The sequence below is a fragment of the Mesocricetus auratus genome, unplaced genomic scaffold (assembly GCF_017639785.1).
Source record: "Mesocricetus auratus isolate SY011 unplaced genomic scaffold, BCM_Maur_2.0 Super-Scaffold_100026, whole genome shotgun sequence".
In the NCBI taxonomy this organism is placed as follows: domain Eukaryota; kingdom Metazoa; phylum Chordata; class Mammalia; order Rodentia; family Cricetidae; genus Mesocricetus; species Mesocricetus auratus.
Window position 1 is genome coordinate 19,379,341 of NW_024429207.1, and position 12,083 is coordinate 19,391,423.

At 42.4% G+C, this 12,083-nt stretch overlaps 1 protein-coding gene across 8 annotated transcripts in view; it reads left to right on the forward strand.

Annotated features, from left to right (window-relative positions):
- Positions 1-479: 479 nt before the first annotated feature.
- Positions 480-12,083, forward strand: part of Nrg1 (neuregulin 1) — a 981,870-nt gene continuing 970,266 nt past the window's right edge. For all 8 annotated transcript variants that reach the window (XM_040731704.1, XM_040731706.1, XM_040731705.1 and 5 more), the window contains exon 1: positions 480-1,188. In XM_040731704.1, the coding sequence (XP_040587638.1) occupies positions 495-1,188 (694 nt within the window). In that variant the 5' untranslated portion in view covers positions 480-494. The remainder of the gene's footprint in view (positions 1,189-12,083) is intronic.

Here is a 12,083-nt window from a genome sequence, read left to right on the forward strand (position 1 = left end):
GGCGCTGTCGCCTCGGCCACCCAGCGATTTCCAGGCACGCAACTCCGCCTCCAGGGCTCTGTCCCCGCGCTCTCGTCCCTGCTTTCTCAGCCCAGCAGCCGCCGCAGCAGCACTCCACACAAAGGACTGTTCCCCGCCTAGCAGCGCCTCCACCTCCACTCCTCCGGTGACAGCATCCCCGACAGCAGGGCTCAGGGCGCGGTGGCAGCGGCAGCAGCGAGGGGGGAACCTGTCACTCCCTCAACCGAGGCGGTGGCAAAGGCTTTTTTTTTCTTCCCCTTTTCCCTTTTTATTCCTTCCTTCTTTTTAAAATTCGCCTTTTTGCCTTTCTATGGTTCCACCCATCTCTCCCCACTCATAAACAACTCTCCTACCCCCCGCATAAATAAATAAAAGGAGGAGGGTCAGGGCAGGAGTGGGGGCAGGCAAGGCGAGGCAGCTGGAGCCAGCCAGGCAGAGTCCGCACCGACAGGCGCCCGCACGCACCTCACACCATGAGATGGCGACGCGCCCCGCGCCGCCCGCTGGGTACCAGCTCCAGCGCCCCGCATCCCTGGCCCGCTGGCCGCTCGCCTCCGCTGCTGCCTTTGCTGCCGCCTCTGCTGCTGCTGTTGGGGACCGCGGCCCTGGCGCTGGGGGCGGCGGCCGAGCGGGCGGCTCCCGCGGGGGCCTCGGTGTGCTACTCGTCCCCGCCCAGCGTGGGCTCGGTGCAGGAGCTGGCCCGGCGCGCCGCGGTGGTGATCGAGGGAAAGGTGCACCCGCCGCGGCGGCAGCAGGGGGCACTCGACAGGAAGGCAGCGGGCGAGGCAGGGCCAGGGGCGCGGGGACAGCACGCCCAGGACCCTCAGCCCGCTGCTAACTGGACCCTGCCCACCGGGTCCCCTGCGCCCAACACCGATCGACCCTGGGACCCCGCGCCCTATCTGGTGAAGGTGCACCAGGTGTGGGCGGTGAAAGCTGGGGGCTTGAAGAAGGACTCGCTGCTCACCGTGCGACTGGACACCTGGGGCCACCCAGCCTTCCCGTCCTGCGGGCGGCTCAAGGAGGACAGCAGGTACATCTTCTTCATGGAACCCGATGCCAACAGCAGCGGCCGCGCGCCGCCCGCCTTCCGAGCTTCGTTCCCCCCACTGGAGACTGGCCGCAACCTCAAAAAAGAGGTCAGCCGGGTGCTGTGCAAACGGTGCGGTAAGTGCCTCGCCAGCCCCTGGGGCCGGTCTCTGGGTCCCTTTCGACGGCTGCAAGCTGCAGGTGCTCCCAGGTCCTAGAGGTCCTGGAGGAGGGAGGTCTTTCAGGTGCCACGGAGTCGGACGATTTCTCAGTGTTGCCAACTCTCTGAGCTTTGGCTCCGGGTGGAATCCTAAGTTTGGTTTTCCGATGGGCTGCCTAAAACTTTTGAATCCCTTGGGGTTTGGTTCAGTAAGTTGATGGGGAATGTGCCTGCTGCTTTCTTAGGTGTTGTGCTGTTGAACTTGGTTGTGGTTAGGAAGTGTTTGTGGGTCCCTGTGTGTGGGGCTTCTCTGATAGAGGAACCAGTTGGTTTCCAAGCCCTTGCTTCACTTGTGATCCCGAATGTGGTTCTGAGAAAGTCAGGGCTGTTTGTGGAGTCCTGTGGAGGAAAGGGCTGACTAAGATACCTCTAAAGATAAAGACAGAGCTTTGGGTTAATAATATCCAACACACAGGTGGGATGTGTAGCTAGTTTGTATGTGTATGCGAGAATTTAGAGTGACTTTTCTTGGAACAACCTTGTCAAGAATTGTGTTCACAGTATTCTGTTTTGGAAGATGTTTCTCCTGGTCTGGGAACCGGGAGAGATGAATGTAATTGTGGTGCTTTTTAATCTAGGCCTTAAAGATGCTCAGATGAGAAGTTTCGCCAGTGATTTCCCAGACTTTTCCCATTTTAACCACAGAGGAGTATTTACTCAGGAGAGTCGGATTATCAGACTTGAGAAATTAGCTGAGAGTCTAATTACATGTCTGAGGTAGAAATGCATTCCTGCCATTCATAAAATCAGTTCTAGGACCTAAATATCTGTATCATTTGCTGATTACCATATAATCACTAACACATAGCAGGGATTCCTTCTCAAACCGTAAATTAACATGATTACGTATTACACATTCGAACATTGCCTAATAGCTTCTTTCCTTGGTCTTTATACATTTGTCTAATGGGTGGTTGCATTAATTGAATTTTCACAAAACTCATCATCATGACACACTCTGCCTGCCTGTGGTGCAAAGTGTGTCAGTTATTTTAAATTTGTATCTGGTGATAGCCAATTAAACGCAAATTTCTGGTGCTTGTGTCCTGCAGTTAATTCATACCTAATGATTTGGTTTTAATGATAGGCAAGAGCAAAGTTCACCCACTGTTCCTTTATATTGACAGTGTACTTGGTATGCCAGAGACCTGTTAGGATTGCACCACTCTGTGGACAGAGGCTGTTTGGAGTGATGCTGGGATTCCCCAGCTCTGGTTGATAGATGTCACTGTATAACATGGGGAATGCTCTGTTGGGAGCTGTCTTGTTAGGGAACACAAAAGCTCAACACCATTGCACTGCAGTTTATGGTCTTCTGTTACAGAATCTGAAATAAAACCCTTAAGCCATGCTGCAGTTCAGCTTTCACATGTTTTATTATATGTAATTCAAGAAGGATTTTGACTTTACCCCAAACCATATGAGTTTCACATCATTTACTGTGCATCCTGGGGTGTCAACACAGGGGGAATTATGGTTAGCAGTGACACCTGGGATCAAGGGTGCGTTACTAAGTTGGTAACGCTGTTAGTAATGGCTTTTAACTAGAAACAAATGTCAGGTTTTAGGAATAATGCCCTTCTGTGCATTAGGGAATATTTGGACATGGAAAATCCATGCTGCCTGGAGAAATCATATGGTATTTTGTACCTCTAAGACAAAAAAGATAAAAAGCATTATTGAGGGTAGATAGCCTTGCCCTTCTGTGTGTTAGTCATAGGGAATACCTAATTGTAAATTATGGCTTGTTAGGAGAAAGTGATGTTTTAGATGAACTGATACTCTGATCTGCACAGGATTGGAAAGAGTAGGAAGTCATAATGTTACTGCGATAGCTTTGTATAGTTACAATGTTTGGCAATTTCTGTGTTACATAATTTACAGTAGGCATTATATGACATCTCAATGTAAGGCTTAACCTAAGGACCAAGAGAAAGTGTGCTGAGTCTCTGTTACATCCTTACCCACAAGCTACTTTGTATAGGGTGAGCTCGGTAAACCTGTACTTAGAATGTTGGGTGGAGAGAGAGAGAGAGAGAGAGAGAGAGAGAGAGAGAGGGGGGCTGTTGGAAAACTTGTGAATCCACTCAGCTTGTGTTCTCTGTTAACAGTGTCATTCAGACACGATTAGGCAAAGGGACACAGACAAGAGGGACGTATGTAGAGAGAATAGGGGCTGTTTTGTCCTAGTCAAGCTTCTTATGCACTTCTTGGTTAGATTTTAGAGAGAGTGACGGTGAGAGGGTCCTTACCTAACAACAGGAGCTGCCCTCGGGTGTGACATTTCTGTGCAGGGTTGAGCCATGGTGCCAGGCTGGGGAAGGAATATAGCAAAGTCATTTTGTGATATCATACCCAGGGGGACAGTTTCCAGAACTTATGCACTCAGCTGCAGTGCTGTCTCCTACAAGTTGCTTAGTAGTGTAGAAAGTCCACAGGCAACAGATTAGCCTCAGGGTTGAGATAATAGAAAGGTCCCCTAACTTCCCTCTCTTCCTCCATCTACTATAAGCTTTTTAGTAGCGTCTATTAAAAAAACAACATAATAGAATAGACTATTTAAGAAAGAAACTGTTAGTGTGTTTAGAAGACAACACGCAATTTCATAGATTGTTTGCTTTATTGCTGAAGTTTGAATAAATTATAGGTTCACAACAATTGATGGAATTACTCTCAGTCTTTGTTATTTATTTATTATTTATTTTCCTTTCTCACTGAGTGAACAGAGACATAGAGTTAGGGATTTATGTTCAGCTGGAAAGCAAGCTAATTGGCTTTTCAATTAAATTTTGGTTATTGAAACAAGCTATTGTTTGATATGCTGTGCTTCTTGTTGTCAAAGCATTGTGGTTGCATGAGGCAGAAACTGATTTCCAAAAAGGACTAGCATTGCAGATGCTGAGTAACATATACAGCTGCATCAGACCGATTTGCCCATCATGTTTTCATAAGCCAATACAAGTCTGTGTGTTATATGATAGAGAATGAAGATATCTTTATATATGCAAATTGTAAACATGCTTATCAAATATTTGTGATAAGCAATACTTAACTCTTTTATAACACCCCATCACTGTTTAATAAAGTGTACTGACCTTACAATGTTATGAAAACAAAACAAAATGCTGCAGGGATTTTCCATTCAGCATTGAAGAAAATTATTCTTAATAAAAGCTGTATTAGGGAAGTAGAACTAGGAACAAATTTTGCTTGACTGCTGGTATTTCATAAATACACACATAAATTAAATTTCCCAAGTATTTGTGACTGCTTTTTTTTAAAGCCATATAAATCTTGCTGTCAAAAATTTACAGTAGATTCAACTTTCAACTTCCTTCTGTTGAGGAGAGAAACTATATGTGCATTTATTTATGTTTATATTAAAATATGAAACCAAAATAGGTCATTTGGGAAATGCTTCTTTAGCATACAAATATTTTTGCAATACATTTAAGTACTTGAGTTAGAGTGTTTTACTAGCACTAGGGGGATAGCTGGCATCATTTTGGGGAAATCTATAAACTGTCTGAATTTAGGGACAGTTCTACCATATATCTTAATGCATTTTCTAAGACCAGAAAGCTTAGCTAACCCCGAGGATAAAACACCAAGCTGTGCTTCCCCAGGCCTGTGTATTTATAGCAAATGAGAGCAGAAGGATGTGCTTGGGGCGGGTTGCTGTCCTTGTCAAATATAATCCATTCATCCTTCAGGGAATCTCCCTTGCTTCACTATTACTCATTTTCTTCCTGTTGGTTTTCTTAATCGCAAACAAGTGCTTTAAAACCTGTTTTTCCATTTCAGTGACATTCTATATGCTGATGATACAGAGATCTTCAGCTGCTCTAAGTACTTAGTAATACTTAGGTTCTTGTAGTTTGTTTAAAATAAGCTTAAATGATATAAAAACATCTCAATGTATAGCTCTTATTGGGTGGAAATTATAATTAGGATTATAAATGCAAAATAATTCTGGATATAATATGTATACAATAAAGCTTCTTATTAGGTTAAGCAGTTACAAAAAAGTGAAGTGTGTTGTAGTTTTATGGGAAAGTAAAAGATAAGTTTTAGTGTTTTTCATATCTTTAGGCCTTGTGGATAGTTTTCAAGTCTCATATAAATGCTTTAAATTTGCATGCATGTATTAACTCTGTACATATGTTAGCATAAAGTTTGAAATGAAAATTAAAGTAATATTATGATAGAGCAAGACTTAACTGTTCTCCATCCTGCTCAAATATCACTTTATGGTACATGAACAGATGCCCGGTGACACATCTTGCTCAAATGCAAAGTTTTACCATTTGAAAACTGGTCTAGTGGAGATGAGTCTCACAGAGTTAAGGGATTACTCTAGTTGACACGGTGTGGTGTTCCCATGTTGCCTTTGTGGGCTAGTGATATACTTAAGACAGACTGTTTCTAAAGGCTTACTTTCTTGATTTCTACCACTAAGTTAAGTTATCTGTATGTGTTCAAGTAGATTAAAAAAATAGGTGAAGCCTATAGCTAACAGTGGGTCACCTAATCTCCATTTATGTTAGATTCAGTTGTTAGCAAACAGTTTCCTCCCCAGTACTGACTAGCCATCCCAGCAGAGAAAGAGAGGGGGGTGGTAAAGAAAAGTAAGATATTTTTCCCTATAGAAAACAGTTTCCTAGGAAACTATTTCTTAACTTTGAATCACTCTACTAGGTTGATTTATAATTTTATAAAAATAAAATAAAAAAGATGAAATTCTTTCCATGCTGGGGTGTCCTGGCTCTTCTTCATTCAGGTCTCCTGTATATGCCCCCTTTATCTCTAGTTCCCTTATGAAGATCTTGCAAAGGAAGCCTTTGGGGCCATGGCTGGATCTCAGTGCATGCACACAGGCTTACTGCTCATCATCACATTGACTATCCATCTCATGACATCTTGGAATTCAGCTGCCTTGGTTTGAATACATTGGATAAAAAGGAGCCAAGATCACAAGACTGTCAGTGCAAGTGCTCTTTTTGTCCTGCTTGGCTCCTTATCCATCCCATGAGGATACAGGTGGTGACCTGTGCTGCATCTCTTAGTTCACATGAAGAAATCAAGCATTGTCTTTGGACGTCTGCCCTGACATACTGAGAACTGTAAGAGGAGTTCAGAGTGGTATGCAGTTCAGGAGCTGGTGGCCAGATTTCACAGATAACAATGAATGGAAAGAACCTATAGAGTAAAATTGTTTCTTTTCTATTTACCCTACTGTAGCAGGAGACATGAGCTAAATAGAGTATATATATATTATATATTATATTATATATAGTATATATATTATATATTATATGTAGTCTTGGTTATAGGTATACTTAGGGCATGGAAAAGAGGTACTAAAGATGTGAGGCCCTCAGAAGTACACATTTTCTGTAACCATGTCTCTCATCTGGAAACTGCCAATAAAGTGATGGAAGCTATCAAATTGAGAGGTTAACTAAAAACCATGCAGTCAAAACTATCACTCATTTGACTGCATCTTTGAGAGATGAAACTTATTTTTTGTTTGTATTAATAGATCAAGTAACCATTAATTGTTAAATGGTAAGTGACAGAGACACTCCCAGATATGTATATGGTGGCAATTATTGGTGTAGGATGTATTGAAAAACAATCATCACTAGTTTGGTGAGATGTGTACCTGTAGAAAATAGCATGAGAAACCATATACTTCCAAGATACCATTGCCTTCTTGTATCACCCCAAGATTGACTTTTGGGCTTCTGAGAAAGGTTGCAGAACTTCCAGAAACTTTTTTATATCAATTATTATTGAACTAAATTTGTCCCATGTGATTTATATCCCAGCAAGAAGTAAAATTCTGCGTGTTGTAGATGCTTGGGTGTGCACAAGACTCTCTAAGGGTTGATGAATCCCTGGTGCTGTTTTGTAAAGATCCATTATCATACCACCTCCCTGAATTCTGAGTATTTGACCTCAGACTTCAGAAATGCTGTGTTCACTTCTGCTCTGTCCTCATGAACATCTGAACATTTCAGGCATGTTAAGTTTTTGCTTCCTAATGAAATGTGGCTTTAATAACTAAAGAGGAAAAGTTTTCCCTTGTGAAGCAATAACTTGGGATGGGGTGAGATACTTTTCTCTTACCTGTCTTGTTTTTAGTGTCAGTTCTTAGTTAGACTGAAGGTAGAACAGCATGCAACCTTTGGGCTGGGGCGAAGGGCAGGGTCCTTTTACTTCACTGTGTAGTTGGCCATGGGGTCACCATGGCTGATGAGGGTTTTCCCCAAATCAGCAGTTGCTGTATTTTCTGCCCCCACAGGGAACATAACTTTGTGTAGAACATGGTAGCCATCAGTAAAGAGGAAGTAGATGGCTGCTTTGTGCCACAAGAATTTGTCAGTCGACTTTATTCTTGGAGGAGGACGGTGCGGTTAGAACCCTTTGGTGCTCTCTGAGATGAGATGATTCAGCCTGGAGTAGGTGTGCCCATTTTTCAGAGACAGCACTGAGCTTACACAGGTGACACCTGTGCTTCTTTTCCCTGTCTTCCTCTCATTGCAGGGGTTGATCACATGATGCTCTTAGGGACCCCAGGGGTTTCACAGGAGCAGGATTTTAGTGGAAAGCCTAACATTTTAGAAGAATCTCTTCTCTGCACAGACTGTTTTTACTTGTGAAAACAGTCTTTACCACATCAACTACTTTTAGATATGGATATTAGTAGGGTGGCGTGCTTACATTGTTGCTCAACCCTAACTGTAGTCTGTCTCCTGGAGGTTTTCACCTCACTAACAAATTCTGTATCCATTGAGCATTAATCCCCCACTTTCCCAGAAACCACCACCCTACTTTCTTTCTTTATGGCTATGACTACTTGGCATATATGCCGTAGAACAGCTTTTGCCCTTTTGTGACTGGCTTATTTCCACTGAATACTATGTCTTCACTATTCATCTGTGCTGTAGCAGGAATCAGAGCTTCCTGTTTTTAACACCGAATAGTATGTATTTTATGTTGTACAATGCAGTTTTTATCCATTCACCCATTCATGACATTTGGGTGACTTCTATGCTACTGTAACACAAGCATAGAAATATCTCCTTGAGCTCTCGCTGTCTATTTCAGGGGGTTGTCTGCTTGGATGGAACTTCTGGATCTTACGGTTAGTCTATGCTTTTTTCCATAGCAGCTGCACACTTTATACCCCTCCCAACAGAGATCCCAAGCTCCACCCTCCTCACAGCCTCACCAGCTAATGTTCATCTGTGTGGCTTTGATAGCAGTCATCCTAGTAGGTGTAAGGGAGTGGTGAGTGGTGTTTATTTTGTTTTCTGTACAAAGTTATTATGTCTAATTATTGCCACGAATAGGAAACAAGTTCTCAGAAAATAGGTGCTATTCTATTAATAGCTCCAGTTTGCGTAGCTCTTAGAGGCCTGAATCTGAAACCACTGAATAATGAAGTTAGAATAGACAATAGTTTATTTTAAAGAAGGAATAATTAAAGAATACAGTTCAGAAATACTTTTTAGTGCTTATCATCAAATTTCACACATCAGCTTATACTCTTAGCAATTTAGCCCAGGGAGATGCCTTATCATATGTATAACACCATCAGAATCTCTCAGTTGATTTAACTTATTCAATAAAATTTCCACTTTTTTCTTAATAGTTTCCCTGTCTATGTTCTGTATTGCTCAAAGCCTCAGTCATTGGCTCCTGAGCTGGAGTCTGAGTCATCCTGAGGAATATGCTGTTAATTAGGGTTCTTCCTCTCTTGGTCTCTCTGGGTACACATACTGACTGCAGCCACAGACACTCAGTGTCCTGTTCCCACCCCAGTACAAACTCAGCCTCTTGCTATCTTCCACTAGGAACACGTCCATCTACTCTCACTGCTCTGTGGACAGGTGTGTGTCTAAGGACAAGTTCCACTGTCTTCTGCCTGTGTCTCTACTGTTCCTCATTCAAGAGGAACCCCAGATACCACTGCTTCCCTGATGTCTCTAGAATTGACTCCAGTCAGAAATGCTCACCGAGGCCTTTGGGCACAGAATGTCTCTTTACAGCCTACTTCATGCAGTTACAAGATCTTGTGTGATCTCATGTTCTGAGCAGATAACTGTATTCTGGTGGGCAGATATTTGCTGTGCCTGAAGCCCAGTCACAAGTGAAGAATGCCTTAGTCTAAAGAGCGGGAGAAACCTTGCTACTGGCATCTTTTAAGTGTCCTGTGTGGTTTAGAGTCACTGACTTGGTGAGACTAACATGTAAAACTGGAAAGTCCAACTAAGATGCTTTCTGAGTTCCATTCAGATGTCCCTAGTGCTTATCTCAGAAATGACCCAAATGTGCTAACCACCTCTGCTCCTGTGTCTGGAGCCTTTATCTTTCTTTTTTCTCATGCCCATATGCTAAGGGGAATAACCATGGAAAAACAGTGGGTAGGAGTTTTAGACAACCCAACAGACGAAGAAGAAAGCTGGAAGAAATGGAACCGTCAATGGTGCATGTGTCCTTCTTCCTCCACGTCCTGAGATCTCCACTTCCTTTTGGTGTCATTTTGCTAATCTTTTTCAAATACTAAATTGGTTGTATTCATTGGCATCATCTTTACTGACAGCAAAAAAATCCCCATGCCTGCCAAACCTGCCTTTGAAATGTTTCAGTATGACTAACCGATTAACACACAACTGTAAACTTTTAAAACGAACACTTTAGTTATTTGTGTAATAAGATGAAACCAACATTCATACTGTTTTACTAGGAATTTGTTCTAGCAATGTATGAGTGCCCTGGTTTTAGGTTCTGATAACCAGTGCTGTTGATAAAATGAATGATTCCAACACAGAGTCTGAACACTTGGTCTCTGGTGAGTTTGGGTTTGATGATGCTAGGGACCAGCTTCCTACATCTAGGTGGGGTTTAGCCCTTCTTTCTCTGTTTATCATTATAATGGTATGGGTAGGAAGGTGATGCTGGTAGCCCTTTATGGGTAAAGGAATAATGCTGAAAGAAGGTGCCAAGAGGAAGATAATTTGATTTGACTTTTCAAACTGCTGAACTAAGAGTCAATACTGGCTTTGTAGTATAGGACAAGCCATATGGGCTTAGCTAGGCAAGGTCCATTTTCTTTCTCTTTGTTGTATGTAGGCTGAACCCCTTGTGGTTTTTTCCACTGCAAAAAATGTTCAGTGATGTTTATAAATAATGGCTCTTTGATCTACATCTCACGCCTAGACCTTTCTTTTAGAATCTAGATTTATATACCAAACTACTTACAAGATAACCCCAGATTCAACATGAAATGCATGGTAACATATTAGTGTCTCTGTCCTGCCAGCCCATCTGTGCATCTATTTATTAACAATGAAACAATGATTACCACTATTACAGTTGCTATATTCTCAGTGGTTCCTCAATGAGCATTTATTGTGTGCTAGATACAGTAGTGAGAGGTGATAAAAATTCACTTAACCCATCTGTATTTTATAGAATTAATTTTTTAATTAAAAACAAACCCCTCTCTTTGTTACATGAGTATTTGGCCAAGTATTATGATTCAATGTGTGTGTGTGTGTGTGTGTGTGTGAGAGAGAGAGAGAGAGAGAGAGAGAGGTTGTTATATACATATGTATACATACATACCTACATACACATATAAGCTTGTTGATTTTCAGTTTCCCTTTGCTCCCCAAATTCCATTGTCTTTGTGATAGATCTCATTCTTACTCCTATAATAACAGCTTCTTATCATTGTTTGAGGAGTCCGAATGGTCTTTCTACTGATATTAGAATGACTTTTCTAAACAGAAATGATCACACTATTTAAATTCTTGTGCTGTCATCAGAGTAAAATACTCTGAACAGTAGAACAGAATGCCTTTCATAGTTTTCCTCAAACGCTTAGATTAAAAGAAAATTAGATCAAATTTCATTTTATGTGTATGGGTGTTTTGCTTGTGTGTATTTGTCCCTCCAGCATCTGTATTCAGTGCCTGCAAAGGCCAGAAGAGGGCACTGGGTACCCTGGATCTGGAGTTATGAGATGACAGGTGTGTGCTCTGAGTCCAGTCTGGGTCCTCTGGAAGTACACTGAGTGCTCTTAACCACTGAGCTATCTCTCTCCAGTCTTGAGTCCCAAGCATTTTTTATCTGGTTCCTTCTCCTGCCTAGAACCTGGAGCCACACTAGTAGCATTGCTGTACATGTGTAGGTAGCTCCAGGGCATAGTTTTGCACATGTTCTGTTCAGACGTTTCTCTGTGTACCTTTTGGACTGCTGCTACCCCATATCCAATACTGACCATGTTCTTCAGTGGTAGATGGTTAAACAAAACTTTTTAGACATAGAATAGATTATTCTGAATTCCTCGAAAATCCTGTAAAGGGGGACTGGTAAGGTGGCTCAGCATGTAAAGGCTCTCACTGTTCATGACTGCCAACCTGAGCTTAATTCCTGAAACCCATGTCAAAGTGGAAGTGCAAAGGTGCAAAGCACTCCACAAAGTGGTCCTCGTGCTTGCACGCTCATGCTATCCATCCATCCATCCATCCATCCATCCATCCATCCATCATCTTTCCTTCCTTCTTTCCTTTCCTCCCACCCTACACACACACACACACACACACAAACACACACACACAAACACACACACCCTTCCTTCCTTCCTTTCTTCCATCTGTCCATCTTTCTGTCCATCCATCTATTTTTGTAGAAGACAATATGATGAGCATATATTTATTGTAGATTTTAGAGTACTATGTGATTGATAACCTCTCTATCATCTCTCTGTGTATCTGTCCCATCTCTGTATTTGTCAGAA